The sequence below is a fragment of the Dreissena polymorpha genome, chromosome 11, assembly GCF_020536995.1.
Source record: "Dreissena polymorpha isolate Duluth1 chromosome 11, UMN_Dpol_1.0, whole genome shotgun sequence".
In the NCBI taxonomy this organism is placed as follows: domain Eukaryota; kingdom Metazoa; phylum Mollusca; class Bivalvia; order Myida; family Dreissenidae; genus Dreissena; species Dreissena polymorpha.
The window spans coordinates 58,907,134-58,928,327 of record NC_068365.1 but is presented as its reverse complement, the minus strand read 5'-3'; the positions used below and the strand labels follow the sequence as shown (position 1 = coordinate 58,928,327).

The 21,194-nt window shown below is 36.7% G+C and overlaps 1 protein-coding gene across 2 annotated transcripts in view; it reads right to left on the bottom strand.

Moving 5' to 3' along the window:
- Nucleotides 1-7,275: 7,275 nt before the first annotated feature.
- The window catches only part of LOC127850272 (RING finger protein 17-like), a 121,783-nt gene continuing 107,864 nt past the window's right edge, over nt 7,276-21,194 (bottom strand). For both annotated transcript variants that reach the window (XM_052383165.1, XM_052383166.1), the window contains 4 exons: nt 18,753-18,888; nt 16,046-16,208; nt 9,528-9,631; nt 7,276-8,867 (listed from right to left, as the gene is read on the bottom strand). In XM_052383165.1, coding sequence (XP_052239125.1) covers nt 8,069-8,867; nt 9,528-9,631; nt 16,046-16,208; nt 18,753-18,888 — 1,202 coding nt within the window. In that variant the 3' untranslated portion in view covers nt 7,276-8,068. The remainder of the gene's footprint in view (nt 8,868-9,527; nt 9,632-16,045; nt 16,209-18,752; nt 18,889-21,194) is intronic.

The following is a 21,194-nucleotide window of genomic DNA, read 5'->3' as shown; positions in this document are numbered from 1 at the left end:
GACGATAACGGGATTTAACATGTATAATAACCTCCCTGGTTTGGTCGTATTTTGTGATACATGTAACCATTATTTGCAGAAGTCAGAGGTTAATTCCACCACACCAGGTCAATAAATACGCATAATATATATATATATATATGAGTTAGCGGTCGATAGTCGCATAAGTTGGTATAAATGATTTCCAGTCGTTACACCCCCTGGACGTTACACCCCTAGTCATTACACCCTCTAAGCCTGGACATTACACCCACCAAGATGTAAACATAATTGATTAGGTTACTAAGGTGTGATCACACCTACCATGGGGCACACTTCACTTGATTAATGATGTTTCTTCTTTAATGTGTGTCCAATTTTTTGGTGTCATCATTTATGAAACACAGTTTGTAAAACTAACAGTAACACTGGGCCACTTAGATAAACATTGGACCTATTAATAATTAAGAAACTATTTGTTACATATTAACCAACTACATCATGTGGAAAGTTTGGAATCCTAATAATACTTTCTTATTTTTACATAAATGAAATTCAATTTAATGGTCTTATGGACAATACTGGGTACAACTTGGTATCTGTGTTTTATCTGTTTATATAACTTATATAATTATTAGTCTCTATAAAAACATATCCATTAATTATTAATAATTAGAAACTATTTGTTACATATTAACCAACTACATCATGTGGAAAGTTTGGAATCCTAATAATACTTTCTTATTTTTACATAAATGAAATTCAATTTTATGGTCTTATGATTTACATTTTATTAACAAAAATATTATTTTCCAAAAATATGATATGATATGTAACAGAATGGTATTTTTGCAGGAAAAGGGAAATGGGTAGAGACATGAGGGATTATACATGTTATATATATTTTTGTTATCATTCAAATAATAAGTTGATGTTATGTTGCATTAAGACTCATGCCCCAATTTAGTGTTTTAAATCATTGACACAGTTTTGTGTCATCATTTATGAAACACAGTTTGTAAAACTAACAGTAACACTGGGCCACTTAGATAAACAACAACAACAACAAACAACAACATTGGACCTATTTGGGCCACATTAGGGCCAGACAAAGACCCTCTAACTGTTTATTAGGGGCCATAAAAGATACACAGACTAGTGCCAATTAGGGCCCTCCCATAAACTGTGAAAACATGCTTTGAATGCTACAGAAAGTGACAGATTCCTGTTAATTGTGTTTCAATATAAAACAGTATTTCTTCAATGATCCCTCATTATCAATTCTGACTTTAAAGTTTAATGATATTGTAATTAATGAACTTTGAAGTCTGCAGTAAAATTTTATATATCATACAGTGACAATATGTTACTTCTATTTCAATATCTAACAAACTCACTGAAACCAACAGATATAGGATATTTCTACTTTATTAATACTTGCTTAAAAATTAATAATGGGATTTCTTGGCAATATTATTTTAGTTTTTTTAATCAATCATAATTTGTATTTTATTTTCAAAGTTATTTCTGTCTGTAAAAAAGTATTTATGATTTAGATGCATATTATAACATTATGGTGAAATAAAAATAAATGTATATGAATTAAGATTGTGTTTTGTTTATTCTAAATAATTATTGTATTTATCATTATTTTATTTTGTTTTCAAAGTTTTTTCTGTCGTTATTATTTATGATTTAGATGCATATTATTACATTATGGGGAAATAAAAATAAATGTATATGAATTAAGATTGTGTTTTGTTTATTCTAAATATTTATTTTATTTATCTTTATTTTTATTTCTTCAAGTTTTTTCTGTCTGTATATTCTTGAAAAAAAGTATTTATTATTTAGATGCATAATGTTACAGTCATTCTGGTGAAATAAAAATTAATGTTTTAAATGATGGCTGCTCAATTTAATAATTTGAGCAACCATTAATCTCATCAGTGTCATCTTACATGACAAATCCAATTAGTGGTTCATAAGTTGATTACACCTTTCTAATCTAATCAATATCTTGGTGGGTGTAATGTCCAGGCTTAGAGGGTGTAATGACCAGGGGTGTAACGTCCAGGGGGTGTAATGACTGGACACCGTATAAATAATGATAACTATAGTGTTCAATGTCAAATATCTCTAAAAGCAACAGATATAAGGCGTCTTCTGATTGGCTAACACTCAAGGGTCGGTAATAACTGTACGTCTAAGTACATTTCTCTTTTAACCTAGTAGGTCTTGTTGACTTCCCACCTAAATGGTACGCCATATGCTGGTGAAACCTAGCTCCTCCTGAATATGGATTGCTGGAAACTGGTAGGTTTGATCTATTTGAGTTGACACCTGGTAAAAGTGGTCTTAATGTATGTGCGTAAAGTGTCTTCCGTGATTAGCATGACTTTGCAGTCTGCACAACCTAATCAAGGACAACACTTTTAGCTTCTATTTTTTTCCTTTTAAAGCAAGACTCTTCTTAATGAAAATCCAGTCAAAGCAGTAAGTGTTGTCCCTGATTAGCCTGTGCAAACTTCAAATGCTAATCTGGGAAGACACTATATTCACATGATTTAAACTCTATTGTCACAGAATGAGGCTCATTTCATTTAAGCTTTACTACATCGAAACCTATATGACTATATTAATTTAGGGTTGTGCTCTGTGAAAAAGGGGTTTAATTCATGTGCGTTAAATGTTGTGCCAGATTAGCCTGCAGCCCGCACAAGCTAATCAGGGATGACACTTTCCGCCTAAACTAGATTTTTGCCAAGAAAGGAATTTCTTTAAACAGCAAGACATCATAAAAGCGCAAAGTGTGCACACACTTTACGCGCATGCATTAAACCCCCTTTTCACAGAGCACGGCCCATTAATATTTGCATATCACAAACATGATATTACATAAATGTACCTTTACTGTTAAACCCTTTACCACTTAGATACCACTTTGCACACATTTGCAGTCCCTTAGAAAGTAAATTTTTATTTAAGACCTTTCTTACTAGATTCAAGTTTTAAAGGCTTCATTTCCAGCCCTTTAATGCTGATGAGCAGCAAACAGCATAAAACCTGAAGAGACTGTGAGTACATAGACATTTTCACTTTGCGTCTGAGTGGAAAAGGGTTAAGAGAGTTCATACATGTACATACACCGTAACTGTTTTCAACATATTGAGATTTTAAGGCTGTTACTATATTCAGTAAACCTGATCTTGTAATAGTTACCTGTTGCAGCCTTAAATTACAAGGTAAATTCCATCACTTCTTCACTTGTCATACATTGGACAAAATTGATAATACTTGTCAAAACTGATTGTTTAACCCTTGACCAGAATAAATATTTTGTTGACATCTAGTTTACTTTTCTTGTGTGATATAATAACAAAACATTAAATTAAGTGTGTATATGCCTCTGATGGAAAGTTGACTTGGTTTACCTATCACGACACTGATGGTGCAGTACTCAATACCTTCTATCATGCCGATACAATTCAGTATATAGAAAGTGTAGTTTAAGTGCAATAATTGTGTTTTTTCCAGATTTATAATACTTTTTATACTCAAATAAATACACTTACCTGTCAGGAGTATTTTAAGTGTACACCGGTAATATATATTTAAATACATTTACATGTGAATTACAAATGAAGTTAGCTATTTTGTAAAGAAAAAGCAAAGTATGAACAAATTTTGGACAAATCTGAAATATTGACCAATTCCATGCACACTAGCTGACTCAGAAATCTCGCCTATATATTTTTTTCTTAAATCATATTATGGTTTTCAAAGTACACACATACAAATATTTTTTTGTGCTGAATTGCATAGAATATATCTTAAGATTACGTTTTTTAATTGTAAATACTTTATGTTTCTAGACATAAAAAAATTATTTTGGCATAAATGGTGCTTTTTACTATTTTATATATTTTATTGTAATTCATCTTTAAATATGCTGAATCTGTATTTTTTTTAAATGTGTTCATATCTCTAGTTTCCAAAAATAATGTTTGCATTTCACGTTTCACATCCCGAACATATTAATATATCCCTTATAGAAATATAGATTGAATCTAAGTCATGTTTTAAAAACTGAAAGAAAACCTTTGAAAGAAAGAGCTGATAGCCTTATCCCACCTTCTATATTTACATTTTGACTTACCCATTTTGACAAATATCTGTGAATTCCTGCAAATGGTACTGACACTGACAGCTCCGGGTACTACAGCATTTCTTGATAGCAATCAGATAGATAGTATAATGACTTCATATCTTTTGTAAGTAGTCATTTTTTTTAATATTAGTTTTATTTGCAAAACAATGCTTTAATTTAACAGGTTCGGCATCTTTAAGTGTATATAACATGTACATAGAAATAGAGACACAAATATAACAATTATTTGTACTGTAAAATTGAGTATACTAGTATTACAATATCTGGTTGTCTTGCAACATTATTGTTAAGCCTGATTCAGAAAAAAATTCCTATATACATGTAAAAATAACACCTTTGGCATGATGCAGGAATAACAAAATGGTGTGTGTTTTGTGTGTGTTTTTTTAGTTGGTCGCGTTAGCGGCCAGCTAAATTTACAGAGCATATTATGCAAATCAGTATGTGCTAAGAAGCCTTAGCTACGGTATGAACCGCCACTCAATTTGCTATGAACGATTACCGCTGCCTGTCTGCACTGCATTTTATGTAAAAAATCAAAAGTGTTTTGCATCATTCTTTTTCCAATATGAATCAAACGTTCTCTCAGGTTTATTGTTATTTCCCTTTAAACAATCTCAATCTTTCATTATTTGAATTACTTACTGTAATGTTAGTCAAATACCTTCACATAAATATTGACCCGTAACTTTACTAATTGGATGGCTCAAACTTCAAAACCTGAACATCGTTTTGTAGTGTGAGCCATACTATTATTTACCCGTCACCAAATAAGGAATCAATCCGCCCAATTAGTTGTGCACAAGAAGACACCTAATCTGTTCCTCCGATTTTCTTTTCAATGGACAATATGGCAACAATAAACAGTAGCTGATTGGTTAATTTGTTAATCTGATTGACTTCTAGCCAGTGTTTAATTATTAACAGTTTAATCCTTAAACAAGAGTGCCAAACTGTCACAAGATACGCCCGTTGGAAGGTTTTGGACACCATGCTAAATGCTTGAAATGCACTAAGTGACCTAGTGGCCTAAATTTAAACCCGGAATGATCCATATTTGAACATGACCAAGATGTCCTTTAAAGACAACTACTCACCATATTTGGTGAAGATCGGATGAAAACTACTTCAATTAGAGAGCGGACACCTAGTGTTTGACCCAGCATGACCCATATTCGAACTTGGCCTAGCTCTTGTCTTGATACAATATCTGACCAAATTTTGTGAAGATCGGATGAAAACTACTTCAATGAGAGAGCAAACAACATGCTCAATGCCTGAAATGCACTTAGTGACCTAGTTTTTGATCCGGCATGACCCATATTTGAACTCGACCTAGATATCATTTAGACACAACTTCTGACCAACTTTGGTGAAGATCGGATCAAAACTACTTCAATGAGAGAGCGGACACCATGCTTAATCCTTGAAATGCACTAAGTGACCCCATGACCTAGTTTTTGACCCGGCATGACCCATATTCGAACTTGACCTAGATATTGTCTAGATACAACTTCTGACCAAGTTTGGTGAAGATCGGATGAAAACTATTTGAATTAGAGAGCGGACACTGCTGTGGACGCCGCCCGCCAAGGATGAAACTATAATACGTCCCGTTTTTAAAAACGGGCGTATAAAAAAATCACTTCTCTCCGAGTGATAGAAAAACTTATTCATTTGTTTAATATATATACAATTATTTTGACAACAGTCCTATTACAAATTTAAGTGCATTTGTGTTGAAATAAACAAAAGGCACTTGTGGGTGTGTAACTAGTGAAAAAAAAGGAATTTAAATGACCCCTTATACGTAAACCACAATTTTACCAATCCATATCTATCCTCTTTAACTTTATTTGTATATATGGAGATGTTCATAAGACTATTCCAAGTTGTGTCTCATCCAAAGTATGCTATAAAAGGAAACTTCATACTAAAAAGATAAAGATATGTAAATATATTGTAATAATGAAGGATTTGAAATTCAGAACACTGTATTACCAGGTTACAAACTCCTGAACAAGGTAAACGTATTTTGTATATAATGGTCCCACGTGTGCATTTCTAAGAACATGCATTTGATATATTCTTTACAAATTATCAAATTTGTAAAGAAGACTCTAAGATGAAATGTGTATATTATTTGAAATTGTTCCTGTTATGTTATAAATTCACATTATTTGCTAGGAGTGCAAACGGGCCGGTTATATTGATTTGATTTTTCTGTGCATATGTTGTGATACATTTCAAAGTAAATATACTTTTATGAAGTACTGCAAGTTGTTTTGGGTGTTAAGTTTATAACTAGTAATGTTTACTCCAACTCATAAAAATGTGTTAGCCATCCACATGGGGAATTTAACAATGTTATATTTAGCACACACCAATTTATTACATGATTCGGGTTGATCAACTTCTTGATTTCATATGCCACTTTGGGTCACATTTAAGGAAAGTTATACCACAATACAAGTGTATCATTTTAATATCAGTAAAGGATGGATATAGGATAATTCATAGTGCAGTTGGATGGATATAGGATAATTCATAGTGCAGTTGGATGGATATAGGATAAATCATAGTGCAGTTGGATGGATATAGGATAAATCATAGTGCAGTTGGATGGATATAGGATAAATCATAGTGCAGTTGGATGGATATAGGATAAATCATAGTGCAGTTGGATGGATATAGGATAAATCATAGTGCAGTTGGATGGATATAGGATAAATCATAGTGCAGTTGGATGGATATAGGATAAATCATAGTGCAGTTGGATGGATATAGGATAAATCATAGTGCAGTTGGATGGATATAGGATAAATCATAGTGCAGTTACCTAAGTGAAAGACTTAGGCAGTTAATCTTCTTGCACTTTTCCTGTGTATGCTGATTTATGAAATCAATGCTAGTAACTCGCAACTTCCCAACTTGAAACAGTAGGTAGTGAATAGCCATATAAACAATTTTATGACCAATACCCACACAAGTTATATGACTGGGCCATGCATCAAATCTGCAATCTTGGATTTTAAGTCAAGAACTTCAATGCCTGGCCAAGATACAACTGCATAGGTATGATGGACAATAAATTTATGGGGGATTCGAAGAACACAAGAACAAAGTATTACACAGTTATTTAATTGGAACTTTGAACGCATGACAAACTGTAACAAACATCTGAGAACCAGAACAAAACATAAAAAAGAAGAAAAAGTATCACATACTTATTGAATTGTAACCTAGAACACAAGAAACACAAGAAAAAATGTAACAAACGTCTGAGACCCAGAAAAAAAAACATTAAAAAAAAACAAGAAGAAAAAGTATTACATAGTTGCATAGTTATTAAATCAAAAAATAAAACACAAGAATAAATGTAACAAACATCTGAGACCTAGAACAAAAAACTTAAAAAACATCGCACCTTGTACCTCAAGATCATAAAAAAAAATGATAACATGAACACACAAGGGCAACTGATTGTTTCAAAGCTACTTTGGTAGCAAACCAAACTGTAGAAAGACTTAACAACATTCATAGAAAAAAGTACTGATAGAAATATGATAATCATGTTAAATGTATAGTTAGACAAACAAAACAAGTATTTAATTGTGCCTTCAGATCAAGAGCATTTTAGTAAGTATACTTTACTCAAAGAACAACACACAATAGAATAGAAGGTGAGCCATTGTCTAAAGTACCAGTTTTTTATATTAAGACTTCCTGCATGTTTCATCAAGATTTGAATGAGAATTCAAGGAATTTTACAAAATTGTTTTTATTCACGACATCATAGTAACAAGCAAACTTTGCAGAATAGTATTTAACCTTGTTTTTTTATACAACTGTTTAAAGTTTTAACAACAGGATCCCGTATATAAGTTTCGACATACCAAGGTTTGCTCATCATATAACTCAATCAAAACACTCGTCAGTATGCTGCACATCAGCTTCTGTGTTGGCATACATCACTCTGTGCTTTCTTCGCTCCTCTTGTAACCTTCTTTTCTCTTCATCGCTGAGTTTGCTCCGCTTTCCCCTAGCTTGAGTGGAAGCCGACAGGCGGATTTTCTTCGATGAGGTTTCATCAACAAGACTAGATCCCGCAGAATTTTCTACATTCTGGTCCACAGATATTCCCTGCACTTCCTGAGCATTGCCTTTCAAATTTCCTCTCACTATGTCAACACCCTGTCCTGACTGCTGCTCGACTACGGGCTCCAAATCAAATTCTGGCAGCTCATCAATATCGAAGCTTGAGCTCCTATCCACCATATCCGCCCACGATTTTGAGCAGCTGTCATCAGTGGCGACTAAATCGCTGCTGCCACTGCAGTGATCAATCTCAGTTGCAGAACGAAAAACCTCTATCTTGTTTCCTTCTGACTCCCCCTTTGTATCAAAAGCACTTTTTGAATTAAGATTGGTCAAGTGTTCTGAGAGTATTTCTGTCTTCTTTTCGTGACTTTTTACACTGGTACAAGACTCTGGATCGCTGCTGGCTTCATCAACAGCCAATGTCACTAGGCCAGAAACGCTTGACTGTAATTTCTCTGCCACTGAAGATTTCATGGGTGTGTGGGGGCGAACAGTTTCGTTGGATCTTAATCTCTCATCTGCCTGGCTAGGTGAATGTAGCTCCTTATCAACAGAGTGGTCTCCCATGGCATTTACAATTGGTCCAAGTTTTGTCTGCTCAAGCTCTGGTTGATCTCTAAAAAAACAAACATTTACTATAAAATTCACATAGAATACATACATTTCAGGATTCTTATTGTCAGGGTTACCCCAGTACTTTCCACCATGCATACTTAATATTGTAGGTGAAAAAGCCAAAATTTGAGCCCCATTCTGGGAAAACTTTGCTTAACCCTTTGCATGCTGGGAAATTTGTAGTCTGCTAAAATGTCGTCTGCTAAATTTCTAAAATAAGCATTTTCTTCGATTTTTTTTCCAAAGAATACTATCAGAATAGCAAACAGATTGGATCCAGATGAGATGCCACATTCTGTGGCGTCTCATCTGGATCCAAACTGTTTGCAAAGGCCTTCAAAATTCGGTTCCCGCACTGAAAGAGTTAATGTATTTGCAAACAGGGTTGTCCCAGATTAGGCTTTTTGCTTTCATGGAACTTTTGTTTAAAGGAAGCCTCTTCAAAACAAAATCCATTAAAGGTGGAAAGTGCACAGGCTAATCTGGGACGAAAATGTGTGCAGATTGTATTAAGCCGAGTAGTCCCAAAATGAGGCTTATTTATTAAATGATATTCTGGTAAACAACTGACAGTTAAAACCCTACCACCTTGTAACAAATACTAATTGAGTAAACAACTGTGAAGATCGTCAAGACAAAGAACACACCGCTGCATACATACTCAATACTGTAGATGACAAATCCCTGATCAATGACATCCTGGTACAGAAGTGTGCTGGGCTCACTGCCAGGGACATAAAGCTCCACTCGCAGAGGGTTCAACCCCTGAAACCGACGATTTTAATGTTCAATACCTAAAACACAAGTTTACCAAATTTATTGTAAATAAATCACTTGTCATAACATTTGCTGATCTGGTAATACAAGTCTTTTAAATTAAAAGTTCTATTATACAACAATGACAAGATTTTATAGATTCCAATCTTAAATGACGTATATACATATAGGATCTGGCACGAGTTGTCATATCATACCATATATACATATAGGATCTGGCACGAGTTGTCATATCATACCATATATACATATAGGATCTGGCACGAGTTGTCATATCATACCATATATACATATAGGATCTGGCACGAGTTGTCATATCATACCATATATACATATAGGATCTGGCACGAGTTGTCATATCATACCATATATACATATAGGATCTGGCACGAGTTGTCATATCATACCATATATACATATAGGATCTGGCACGAGTTGTCATATCATACCATATATACATATAGGATCTGGCACGAGTTGTCATATCATACCATATATACATATAGGATTTGGCACGAGTTGTCATTTCATACCATATATACATATAGGATCTGGCACGAGTTGTCATTTCATACCATATTTACATATAGGATCTGGCACGAGTTGTCATATCATACCATATATACATATAGGATCTGGCACGAGTTGTCATATCATACCATATATACATATAGGATCTGGCATGAGTTGTCATATCATACCATATATACATATAAGTCTGGCACGAGTTGTCATATCATACCATATATACATATAGGATCTGGCACGAGTTGTCATATCATACCATATTTGATTAAACGAGTTCAGGAATTTTGTAAGTTAGCAAGCCTTTGGCAAGCTTACTAACGAATTTCCTGGACGAGTTTAATAAAATATGGTATGAAACGACAACAAGTGTCAGATCTATTTTATCACATGCCTTTAAATGAGCAAATTAAATAAATATTTACGGTACACAAACAAAATGATGAATCCCGAATGCTGATTACATTTCTCGACGTCATTTGACGATGCAATTTCAGCAAAAAGCAATTGGTCAATCGAACGAAAACTAAACCATTGAAAATGCTTGAAAATATATTACACATATGTAAGATAAAACTATTCTAATGGTTATATTACATGGGAAACAGGGTATGGAATGTGATAAAATTGTCATTTAAAAATGACAATGTTAGCTTTTCAGTTGTATTTGATTACATTCAAGTTAAAGCAAAGCCTATATTCAGTACACACAATCATCTAAATCATTTAACAGTAATCCTCTTGAGAAAAGGATCTTTTATTTTAGCTTCCATGAAAGAAGGTAAAATAAAAACTTTTTGTGAAACAAAATGCCCCTTCCTTGCAGCTATTTTAGAAAAAATTGGTTAAGTCCAAGGCCCATTACTTTGTAAAAAAATAAATGGACCAGAATAATACTGGAATTGACCTGTTTGTCATGTAGATAGACTCGCAAACCAAAAATAAGCTCAGTATCTGAAAGCTATTCGGAACAAAAACTAGGGTGCCAAACTGTCATAAGATACGCCATTTGAAGGTTTTGCAAAGTGCAAACGATGAACTGCATATACTGTATGAAGTATGAAAAAACAAGATGGCCCTAGTTCGCTCACCTGAGAGGAGTCGGTTCATTCAATCTTTACCAAATGTCAAACTTGACCTAGATATTGTCCAGACAAACATCCTGGTCAAGTTTCATCATTATTTCATCTGCGAGTCATGATCGATGTACCTGTGAAGTTTCATGATCATAGGCGTAAGCATTCTTGAGTTATCATCCGGAAACCATTTTTCTAAGTTGAGTCACGGTGACCTTGACAGCCATTGTGTGAATACATTTGGCACTGTGACCTTGACCTTTGACCTAGTGACCTGATAATCAATAGGGGTCATCTGCGAGTCATGATCAATATACCTATGAAGTTTCATGAACCTAGGCATAAGCGTTCTTGAGTTATCATCCAGAAACCATTTTACTATTTCAGGTCACCATGACCTTGACCTTTGACCTAGTGACCTGACAATTAATAGGGGTCATCTTCGAGTCATGATCAATGTACATATAAAGTTTCATGATCCTAGGCATAAGCGTTCTTGAGTTATCATCTGGAAACCATTTTACTATTTCTGGTCACCGTGACCTTGACCTTTGACCTAGTGAACTGAAAATCAAAAGGGATCATCTACAAGTCATGATCAATGTACCTATGAAGTTTCATGATCTTAGGCCTAAGCGTTCTTGAGTTATCATCCAGACACCATTTTACTATTTCGGGTCATCGTGACCTTGACCTTTGACCTAGTGACCTGAAAATCAATAGGAGTCATCTACGAGTTATGATCAATGTACCTATGAAGTTAAATGATCCTAGGCCTAAGTGTTCTTGAGTTATAATCCGGAAACCATTTTACCATTTCGGGTCAACATGACCTTGACCTTTGACCTAGTGACCTGAAACTCAATAGGGGTTATCTGCGAGTCATGATCAATGAATCTATAAAGTTTAATGATCCTAGGCATAAGCGTTCTTGAGTTATCATCCGGAAACCATTTTACTGCTTTGGGTCACTGTGACCTTGACCTTTGACCTAGTGACCTGAAAATCAATAGGTGTCATCTGCGAGTCATGATCAATGTACATATGAAGTTTCATGATCCTAGGCATAAGCGTTCTTGAGTTATCATCCAGAAACCATTTTACTATTTCAGGTCACCGTGACCTTGACCTTTGACCTAGTGACCTGAAAATCTGTAGGGGTCATCTTCGAGTCATGATCAATGTATCTATTAAGTTTCATGATCCTAGGCATAAGCGTTCTTGAGTTATCATCCGGAAACCATTTTACTGCTTTGGGTCACCGTGACCTTGACCTTTGACCTAGTGACCTGAAAATCAATAGGGGTCATCTGCGAGTCATAATCAATGTATCTATGAAGTTTTATGATCCTAGGCATAAGTGTTCTTGAGTTATCATCCTTAAACCATTTTACTATTTCGGGTCATCATGACCTTTGACCTAGTGACCTGAAAATCGATAGGGGTCATCTGCAAGTCATGATCAATGTACCTATGAAGTTTCATGAACCTTGGCATAAGCGCTCTTGAGTTATCATCCAGAAACCATCTGGCGGACAGACTGACATGAGCAAAACAATATATCCCCTCTTCTTCGAAGGGGGGGGGGGGGCATAATGAGAAAACTGCCCCCCTCCCAGCAACCATGTTATTCAACTGACCGGAACCATTTTTGAACTCGACTCTCGTTTCAAGGAAACAAATGTTCATATTTCATGAAAATTGGGCCACAAATGTGACTTCTACTGTGTTCACATGTTTTCACTATATACTTATAGATAAAAATGCCCCGCCCACTGGCAGCCATGTTTTTTCACCGATCCCGACCATTTTTAAACTCGTCGCAGATATCGGTTTTGACCAACTTTCATGATGATTGGGCAAAAATTGTGACTTCTTGAGTGTTTACAAGGTTTCTCTATAGCCAAATAGAGAAAACTGCCACTATATACATATAGAGAAAAATGCCCCGCCCACTGGCCGCCATGTTTTTTCACTGATCTGGACCGATGGAGACATCAATTGAACCAATGTTTTGACCAACTTTCATGAAAGTTACTTGAAGATTGGGCATGAAATGTGACTTCTACAGTGTTTATAAGGTTTTTCTTTTTTTTAGGGATGGCAACGAATACCGATATTGGTATTCGGATATTCGGTCATCCTTCCGAACGAATATTCGGATATTCGGTCAACATCTGTTAGAAAAAAATCAACTTTGTTAACCGTACCATTACTCCATGAATTCTACTTTCGTTTTAACCGGAAGTTCCCCGGAAGTGACTAAATATTGACACAGCATTGCCGTCGCAGTTGTCAGTTGTGATCGAGACTGACTGCACGGACGCGAGTTCTGAGGTTAACACTTCCTTTTCACTTTCGTATTTGTGTACGATACGCGAGCGCACAGTATTCCTACAAGGCATTTTATAATCCGGTGCAACAATTTGCATCAGGTTACGGAAACCTTCACCTTCAACAATACTTAATGGCACATAATCCTTCACTATCATGTCCGCAATAGCACATGTAATCCGTTCACTTTCGGAAACAGACACTTTCTTAGGAGTACTCAAAAACGATGACATTGACGACTGTTAATTAGAGTCCCCAGCATCATTCGATGATGCAGAAGATGGATGTTTGTTATTAATATGATTGAGAAGATTGGACGTCGTACCGCCCTGGATGTACGTAAGATTAACTCCACACAAGTTACACGTTGCCGATTTCTTATCGGATGATCTCGTGAAATACTTCCAAGTAGCGGAAGGTGTAGGTGGCATTTTGATTGGACAGAGCTTTACTTTATGCGTGTAGCAATGATAATATTTTGAAGTAAATGAGGGCGAAATACCAAAAACATTTCTTTAAATATAATACCTGATTGAATATTGAGTAATTAATTTTGTTAAGTTTGGACCATACGATACGCAAATACTCACTGGAGGTTGAGTAAATTATTTTCTAAAAGCTTTTTTGATTGGACAACGTGATTATAACCATACGATCTTTTTTGTTTTTCACTCCAAGTCGGCACTTTATTTACTCATTTAATCTTTGATCAGGTTAAATGAAATTCGCGTTATTAGATCAAGACGGGTCGGTGTTTTAATTGCCATACGGTCTTATTTGTTTTTTACACCAAGTCGGCTTTTCCTTGACTCATTTAATCTTTGATAATTTTAAATGTAATTCGAGTCATTGGATCAAGTGCAGGTCGGTGTTTTGATTGCCGATGCGATTTGAACCTATCATAATTTTGACACAAAGTGACTGTCTTTGTTAGGCAATTAGCGGGATTTATGACCGGTATACTGTAATCACCAAAGCGACGAATTATCCGGACTAAACATTATGACACGAGTAACAACTTTTTTACAATGTTTGAAGCAAATTTCACGAATACCAAGTCTTTGAAATAACTCGTTTTTTTGTTTTGTTTTCTTCCGAATATTCGATTCGGAAAATAGTATCCGAATATTCGGTCCGGGACCGAATATTCGGATATTCGGATATTCGTTGACATCGCTACTTTTTTTTGACCTAGTGACCTAGTTTTTGACCCAGCACAACCCAGTTTCGAACTCAGCCGAGATTTCATTGGGAAAAAGTTTCTGACCAAGTTTCATGAAGATGAGACAAGAAATGTGGCCTCTTGAGTGTTTACGAGCAAATGTTAACGGACAGACGGAAGGACATATGACGGACAAAGACCGGTCACGAAAGCTCACCTGAGCAATCAGGTGAGCTACAAAAACAATTAATAAAATGCTGACTGTCAATTTCCTCAAAATTGAAAACAAGTGTAGCATGATAGATGTCACAACTAATGGACTAGGGTAAAAGACACAATGGTGATTGTTTCAAACGCACTAAGTGACCCTGTGACCTATTTTTGACCTAGCATGACCCATATTTGAACTTGAATTAGATGTCTTCTAGACACAATTTCTGACCAAACTTGGTGAAGGTCAGATGAAAACTACTTCAATTAAAGAGCAGACACCATGCTAAATGCTTGAAATGCACTAAGCAACCCCGTGAGCTAGTTTTTGATCCGGCATGAGCCATATTTAAACTTGACCAAGATATTGTCTAGATACAACTTCTGACTAAATTTGGAGAAGATCGGATGAAAACTACTTCAATTAGAGTGCAGACACCATGCTAAATCCTTGAAATGTACTAAGTGACCTCGTGACATAGTTTTGACCCAGCATGACCCATATAAGAACTTGACCTAGATATTGTCTAGATACTTCAATTAGAGAGCGGACACCATGCTAAATCCATGAAATGCACTATTGACTAAGTGAGTCCGTAACCTAGTTTTTGAACCGGAATGACCCATATACAAACTTGACCTAGATATTGTCTAGATACAACTTCTGACCAAGTTTTGTGAAGATCGGATGAAAACTACTTCAATTAGAGAACAGACATCATGCTAAATCCTTGAAATGAACTAAGTGACCCTATGACCTTGCTTTTGACCCTGCATGACCCATATACAAACTTGACCTAGATATTGTCTAGATACAACTTCTGACCAAGTTTGGTGAAGAGCGGTTGAAAACTATTTTAATTTGAGAGCGGGCACTGCTGTGGACGCTGCTTCCCGACGCCCACCGAGGATGATCTTATAATACATCCCATTTTGAAAAACATATAAAAACAAAAGTGTTACATTACAGAAAGTTCCGAGGCCTGCAACTTTGCCAAAAATCAATGGACTGGAACGAAACTCCAACTTGCTATGTAAGTCATGCCGGCAGACTCACACACATAAAATCAGGTCACTATCTATTCCATTTAATACCTTGACCATGGCCACTGCATTCTGACCAGTGACAGTCTGTCTCATATGCCAGTCAGACATCAGAGTCCAGGAGGCAATGTTGTTCGTTGGATGCACATTGTCTAGTATCGCCACGTGGGACTGGCAGGGCAGAGGGAACAGCTGCTGGGGGAGGGCTCGCATCCTAGAGAGGTAAGGCAATGAGAGGAGTAAATATGATAACATGATGGGATACTTGCTTATCATAGGGGAGAGAAGAAAATGCATTCAAATCTCACCCAAGGGTAGACATTAGTGAACATATTAACATCAAAGAGAAGAGATGTGTGCACATTCTATGGGAGAGAGAATGGATTATGTTCACATCCTAGCGGATAGACAAGGGATTATGTTCACATCCTAGGGGAGGGAGAAGGAAATATGTTCACATCTTAGAGGATAGACAAGGGATTATGTTCACATCCTAGGGGAGAGAGAAGGAAATATGTTCACATCCCAGGGGCAGCGGACAAAAATATTTCTATACCGCACTCGCCCTTCAGGACTAGTGATTTAAAATGTTCAGCATCCTGCAAAAACATGCACTTGTCCTTCAAATATGTGTAAAATACAGATTGCAAAAGGCTGATATGACTTATTAAATTCTTGTTCAGACAATGAGGGATACTGGACACATATCATACAAAATAGTTGTCATTCTCCTTTTCACTTACGCATTTTGGACAGTTTGCAAACGTTTGGTCTTATTGTACACCAACTGATGTGTTTCCTTTTTTCTGATGCTCGCTTGCTTTCCGTTTCCGATGTTTGAACATCGCCCCCGCCCCCTTTAAAGAAGGCTCGTACTTCAGACATTTTTCAGACGAAATTCAGACTGCCTCACTGGTTTAAAACCGTACTTTGCGGTTAAGTAATTCTTTAAAAATTAATACAAACAGTGAATGCAGTCGAATGCACGCGCAAGTTTACACCAAAAAGCCAATATTTATTCTGAAAAAAGTCTCGCATAACAACGCGCACCTGCTGTATGCAAATACATATTTTAACATTAGCATTTTTCACCCGTCCTGTAGGAAGAGAGCTTTTGGAAAATTCACTCATCCTTTCAAGATTTCACTCGTCAATACGAGCGGACGAGTGGAATTTTTGTCCCCTGAGGGGTGATACAGAGGAATTGTTCACAGTTGCGTTGCAGTAGTGACAATTGCAGAACAATGATTGCAATAGTGAGAGACAAGGAGAAATGTTCGAATACTAAAGGACAAAGAAGGAAAATGTTAACAATCTAGTGGAGAAAAACATGTATACATCCTAAAGCAGATAAAAGAGATATATTGACATCAAATGGGAGAGGAGAAAATATTTCTGTCTTATCTGAGAGATAAAAAACAGTTCACATCCCTCAGGCAGAGAGAAGGAAATGTGTTGGCATTCTAGGGAAAAGAAAAGGAATCATGTTCAATATTAAATAGAGCTTTGTCACAGAAGTGACGAATACCTCCACATGCCGCATTGACACAGAATATTTTGCATGTTGTCTTCACAAAAAACAGAGGACAACATGCTGAATGTTTAAAACGCACTAAGTGACCCCGTGACCTAGTTTTTGATCCGGCATGACCCATATTAAATCTCTACCTAGACATCATCTAGATACATTTTCTGACTGAGTTTGGTAAAGATGGGATGAAAACTACTTGAATTAGAAAGCAGACACCATGCTCAATGTTTAAAACACACTAAGTGACCCCGTTACCTAGTTTTTGACCTGGCATGACCCATATTCGAACTTGACCTAGACATCATCTAGATACAACATCTGACCAAGTTTGGTGAAAATTGGATTAAAACAACTTGAATAAGAGAGCGGACCGACCGACAGACCGGCACACCGACCCACAAGCTTACTCCTATATACCCCCCTAAACTTTGTTTGTGGGGGTATAAAAAAATACTTTGACAGTATTGACAGCAATGACTGATTGACCAACAGATTAAATGGTATGCAACTAAGGTCAGCATCTTAAATCAACAGTTTGCAAAAAGGAAGTGCTTTTGATTAAGATTGATAATATAAACAAGGGATGTGTTTGTCAAACACTATGTCCCCATATATATGACCTTTGACTTTGAAGGACAACCTTGACCTTGACCTTTCACCACTCAAAATGTGCAGCTCCATGAGATACACATGCATGCCAAATATCAAGTTGCTAGCTTCAATATTGCAAAAGTGTACATTTAATGAGCGATTTTGACCCATATATTTGACCTTTGACCTTGAAGGATGACTTTGACCTTTCACTTCTCAAAATGTGCAGCTCCATGAGATACACATGCATGCCAAATATGAAGTTTCTATCTTCAATATTGCAAAAGTAATGGCAAATGATAAGTTGGGGCAAACAAACAAACCAAACCAACAGACAGAGCAAAAACAATATGTCCCCCACTATAGTGGTGGCGGACATAAAAAACTTAGTCAAACAAAGCTTTTAAAATGTAAATGTAAAAATATAATAATTGTATCATTAAATATGAAGGCTAAACCCTCAGTCCCTGTCATAAGAGTGATTTCACATTTCATTAAATGTATCCAATAAAATAATCTTTATTCCCCACTAAGTGTTACTTGCATGCAGAATATATTTCTACCTACAAACACACATAGTAATTTATATTTTAATTAAATGTTCATACTCTACAACACGCACCAAGATAGACCTACTTGTTTAAGGGCACATAGTCGGTATTTCCGTAGTCCACAAAGTGCACCAGGAAGAGCTTGTTCTCAGGGAAGACATCCACAACAAAGGCTCGGTACCAGCACTTGTCTACAGGGTACTTGGCACAGCACGCCATACCTGACCATATGCAATTAATCCTTTAACTCTCAGATATGAACTGTGATGCATTTGTAGTCCCTTAGAAAATCTAAGTTAAAACAAATTTTCTTAAGTAAAATTCATTTTAATTATTCAATACTTACCTGTTATCTCTAGCTACCCCTTTCCAAGGGAGTTATTTCATCCGGAAAATATTCAAGCGCTGGGAATCGTCCACCTCTATAAGAATCCAAATCAGGTTAAACATAGTACAATGCAACCTAACAGGAAATCAAGAACCACAACTCATCTTTCCTTTACGCAAACATAAAAAGGCGATGAGCGGGGTGGGAGGTGGGACTTACCGATAACAGGTAAGTATTTAATAATTAAAATGAATTTTACTTAAGAAAATTTGTTTTAATATCATAAATACGTTACCTGTTATCTCTAGCTGATTTTGCAGCTGCGGCGGGAAGGTTCGCATATTTTTTCCCATCACAGCAAAACCCATATAGAGGGTTTACAGCCAGAGATAGTAGAATCAAGTCCTCTTATAATCTTTGTTAGTACAGTATAGTACTTAATTCTCGGATGGCACCAGTGTACTTACGCCATAGAAGAAACTACAGTTTGAGCCACTACAAGAGGACCCAACTTATACAAATTGTCTTGTTGGCACTCAAGAGAACGAAGATAAAAAGAGGAGAAGGTGGTCGGATTCCTCCAGAAAGCAGCTTGAAGCACTTCAGATAGTGGGGTCTGATTAATATAAGCCCACGAAGCCGAAAGAGCTCTTAATTCATGCGGTCTTATCTTAAACAGGGATAAATCCCTCGATGAAAGAGAAGAATAAGCTTTCCTTATAGTCGAGGCTATCCAACGAGAAATAGAAGCCGCAGACACATCGCCCCCCCCTTTTAATGGAATGAAAAGTCTCTTGCGAGAACCTCGAATAGACTTTACCTTTTTAAGGTAGAACTTCAAAGCCCTGACCGGGCAAAGGAGTCTATCATCATCTTCATGTCCACAAGTTCTAGATAGACTTGGAACTTTGAAGGGTTTGGAAGCCATAGAGGGGAGTTGATTTTTAGCAAGGAATCCTGACTGACACAACAATGTAACAGAACCATCAGAAGAGTCGAAACGAAGATGACTATCCTCGATAGAAAGAGCATGAATTTCACTTCTCCGTTTGGCTGAAGCCATAGTAAGAAGGAAAACGGTCTTCCATGTTAGGAATTGTAATGAAGCCTGATCAAGAGGTTCATAGGGAGCCTTAATAAGGGAACCAAGCACACAAGCTAAATCCCATTTAGGAGCAAGTGTACGAGATACAGGACGACTAAGTTCCATAGCTCGAACAAGTTCTGAAATAGCTGGATCAGCACAGACTTGTGAAGACTTAGTGAAAGCCAATGTATGCGAAATCATAGATCTGTATCCTTTGATGGAACTAAGAGAAAGTTTCTTATCATCAAAAAGATAAATGAGAAAATCCGCTATTCGTCTAGCAGAGGGATTGAGGGGATTAATTTTCCCTCGAAAACACCAATTGGAGAAGAGTTTCCAACGAGCATCATAGACTGCTCTGGTGGATTTTCTCCTTGCCGAAGCAACGAGGGTTGAAGCCCTGACAGAAAAACATTTCTTCTGCAAAGATTGCCTGATAACGGCCAGACGTGTAAGTGGAACATTTTTGGGTCCGCATGTAGTCTGCCGCTTTGAGACAGAAGATCTGACCTGTGAGGAAGATTCCTGGGATAATCGTACAGGAGACTGAGAAGATCGTTGAACCAAGATCTTCTGGGCCACCAAGGGGCAATCAGGAGTATCCTGCAAGAGCTCACCCTGATTTTTCCCAATATTTGGGGAATAAGAATGGGTGGGGGATAGGCGTAAGCGTCCAGTTGGTCCCATGCGAACGAAAGCGCGTCGATTGCCCACGCTGCTGGATCGTAAACTGGACTCACATACAGAGGAAGTCTGTGATTGTGTCTGGTTGCAAATAGATCGACCAGGGGATAACCGAACTTGAAAAAGATCTGGTTGGTCACTTCTTGATGAAGTGTCCACTCCGATGGAAGTAACTGGTGTTTGCGAGACAAACCATCCGCCAGGGCGTTGAGGCGACCTGGTATATATTTTGCCAGCAGATGAATGTTGAGTGTTTTGCAAAGAACAAGTAATTTTCTGGTTTCCAGATACAGGGATTGAGAATGTGTTCCCCCCTGTGCCTGGATGTAAGCCACCACAGATGTGTTGTCTGTTGACACCATCACACAAGAGTCTCGAAGATGTGATTGGAAATGAGATACAGCTAGAAATACTGCTCGCATTTCTAG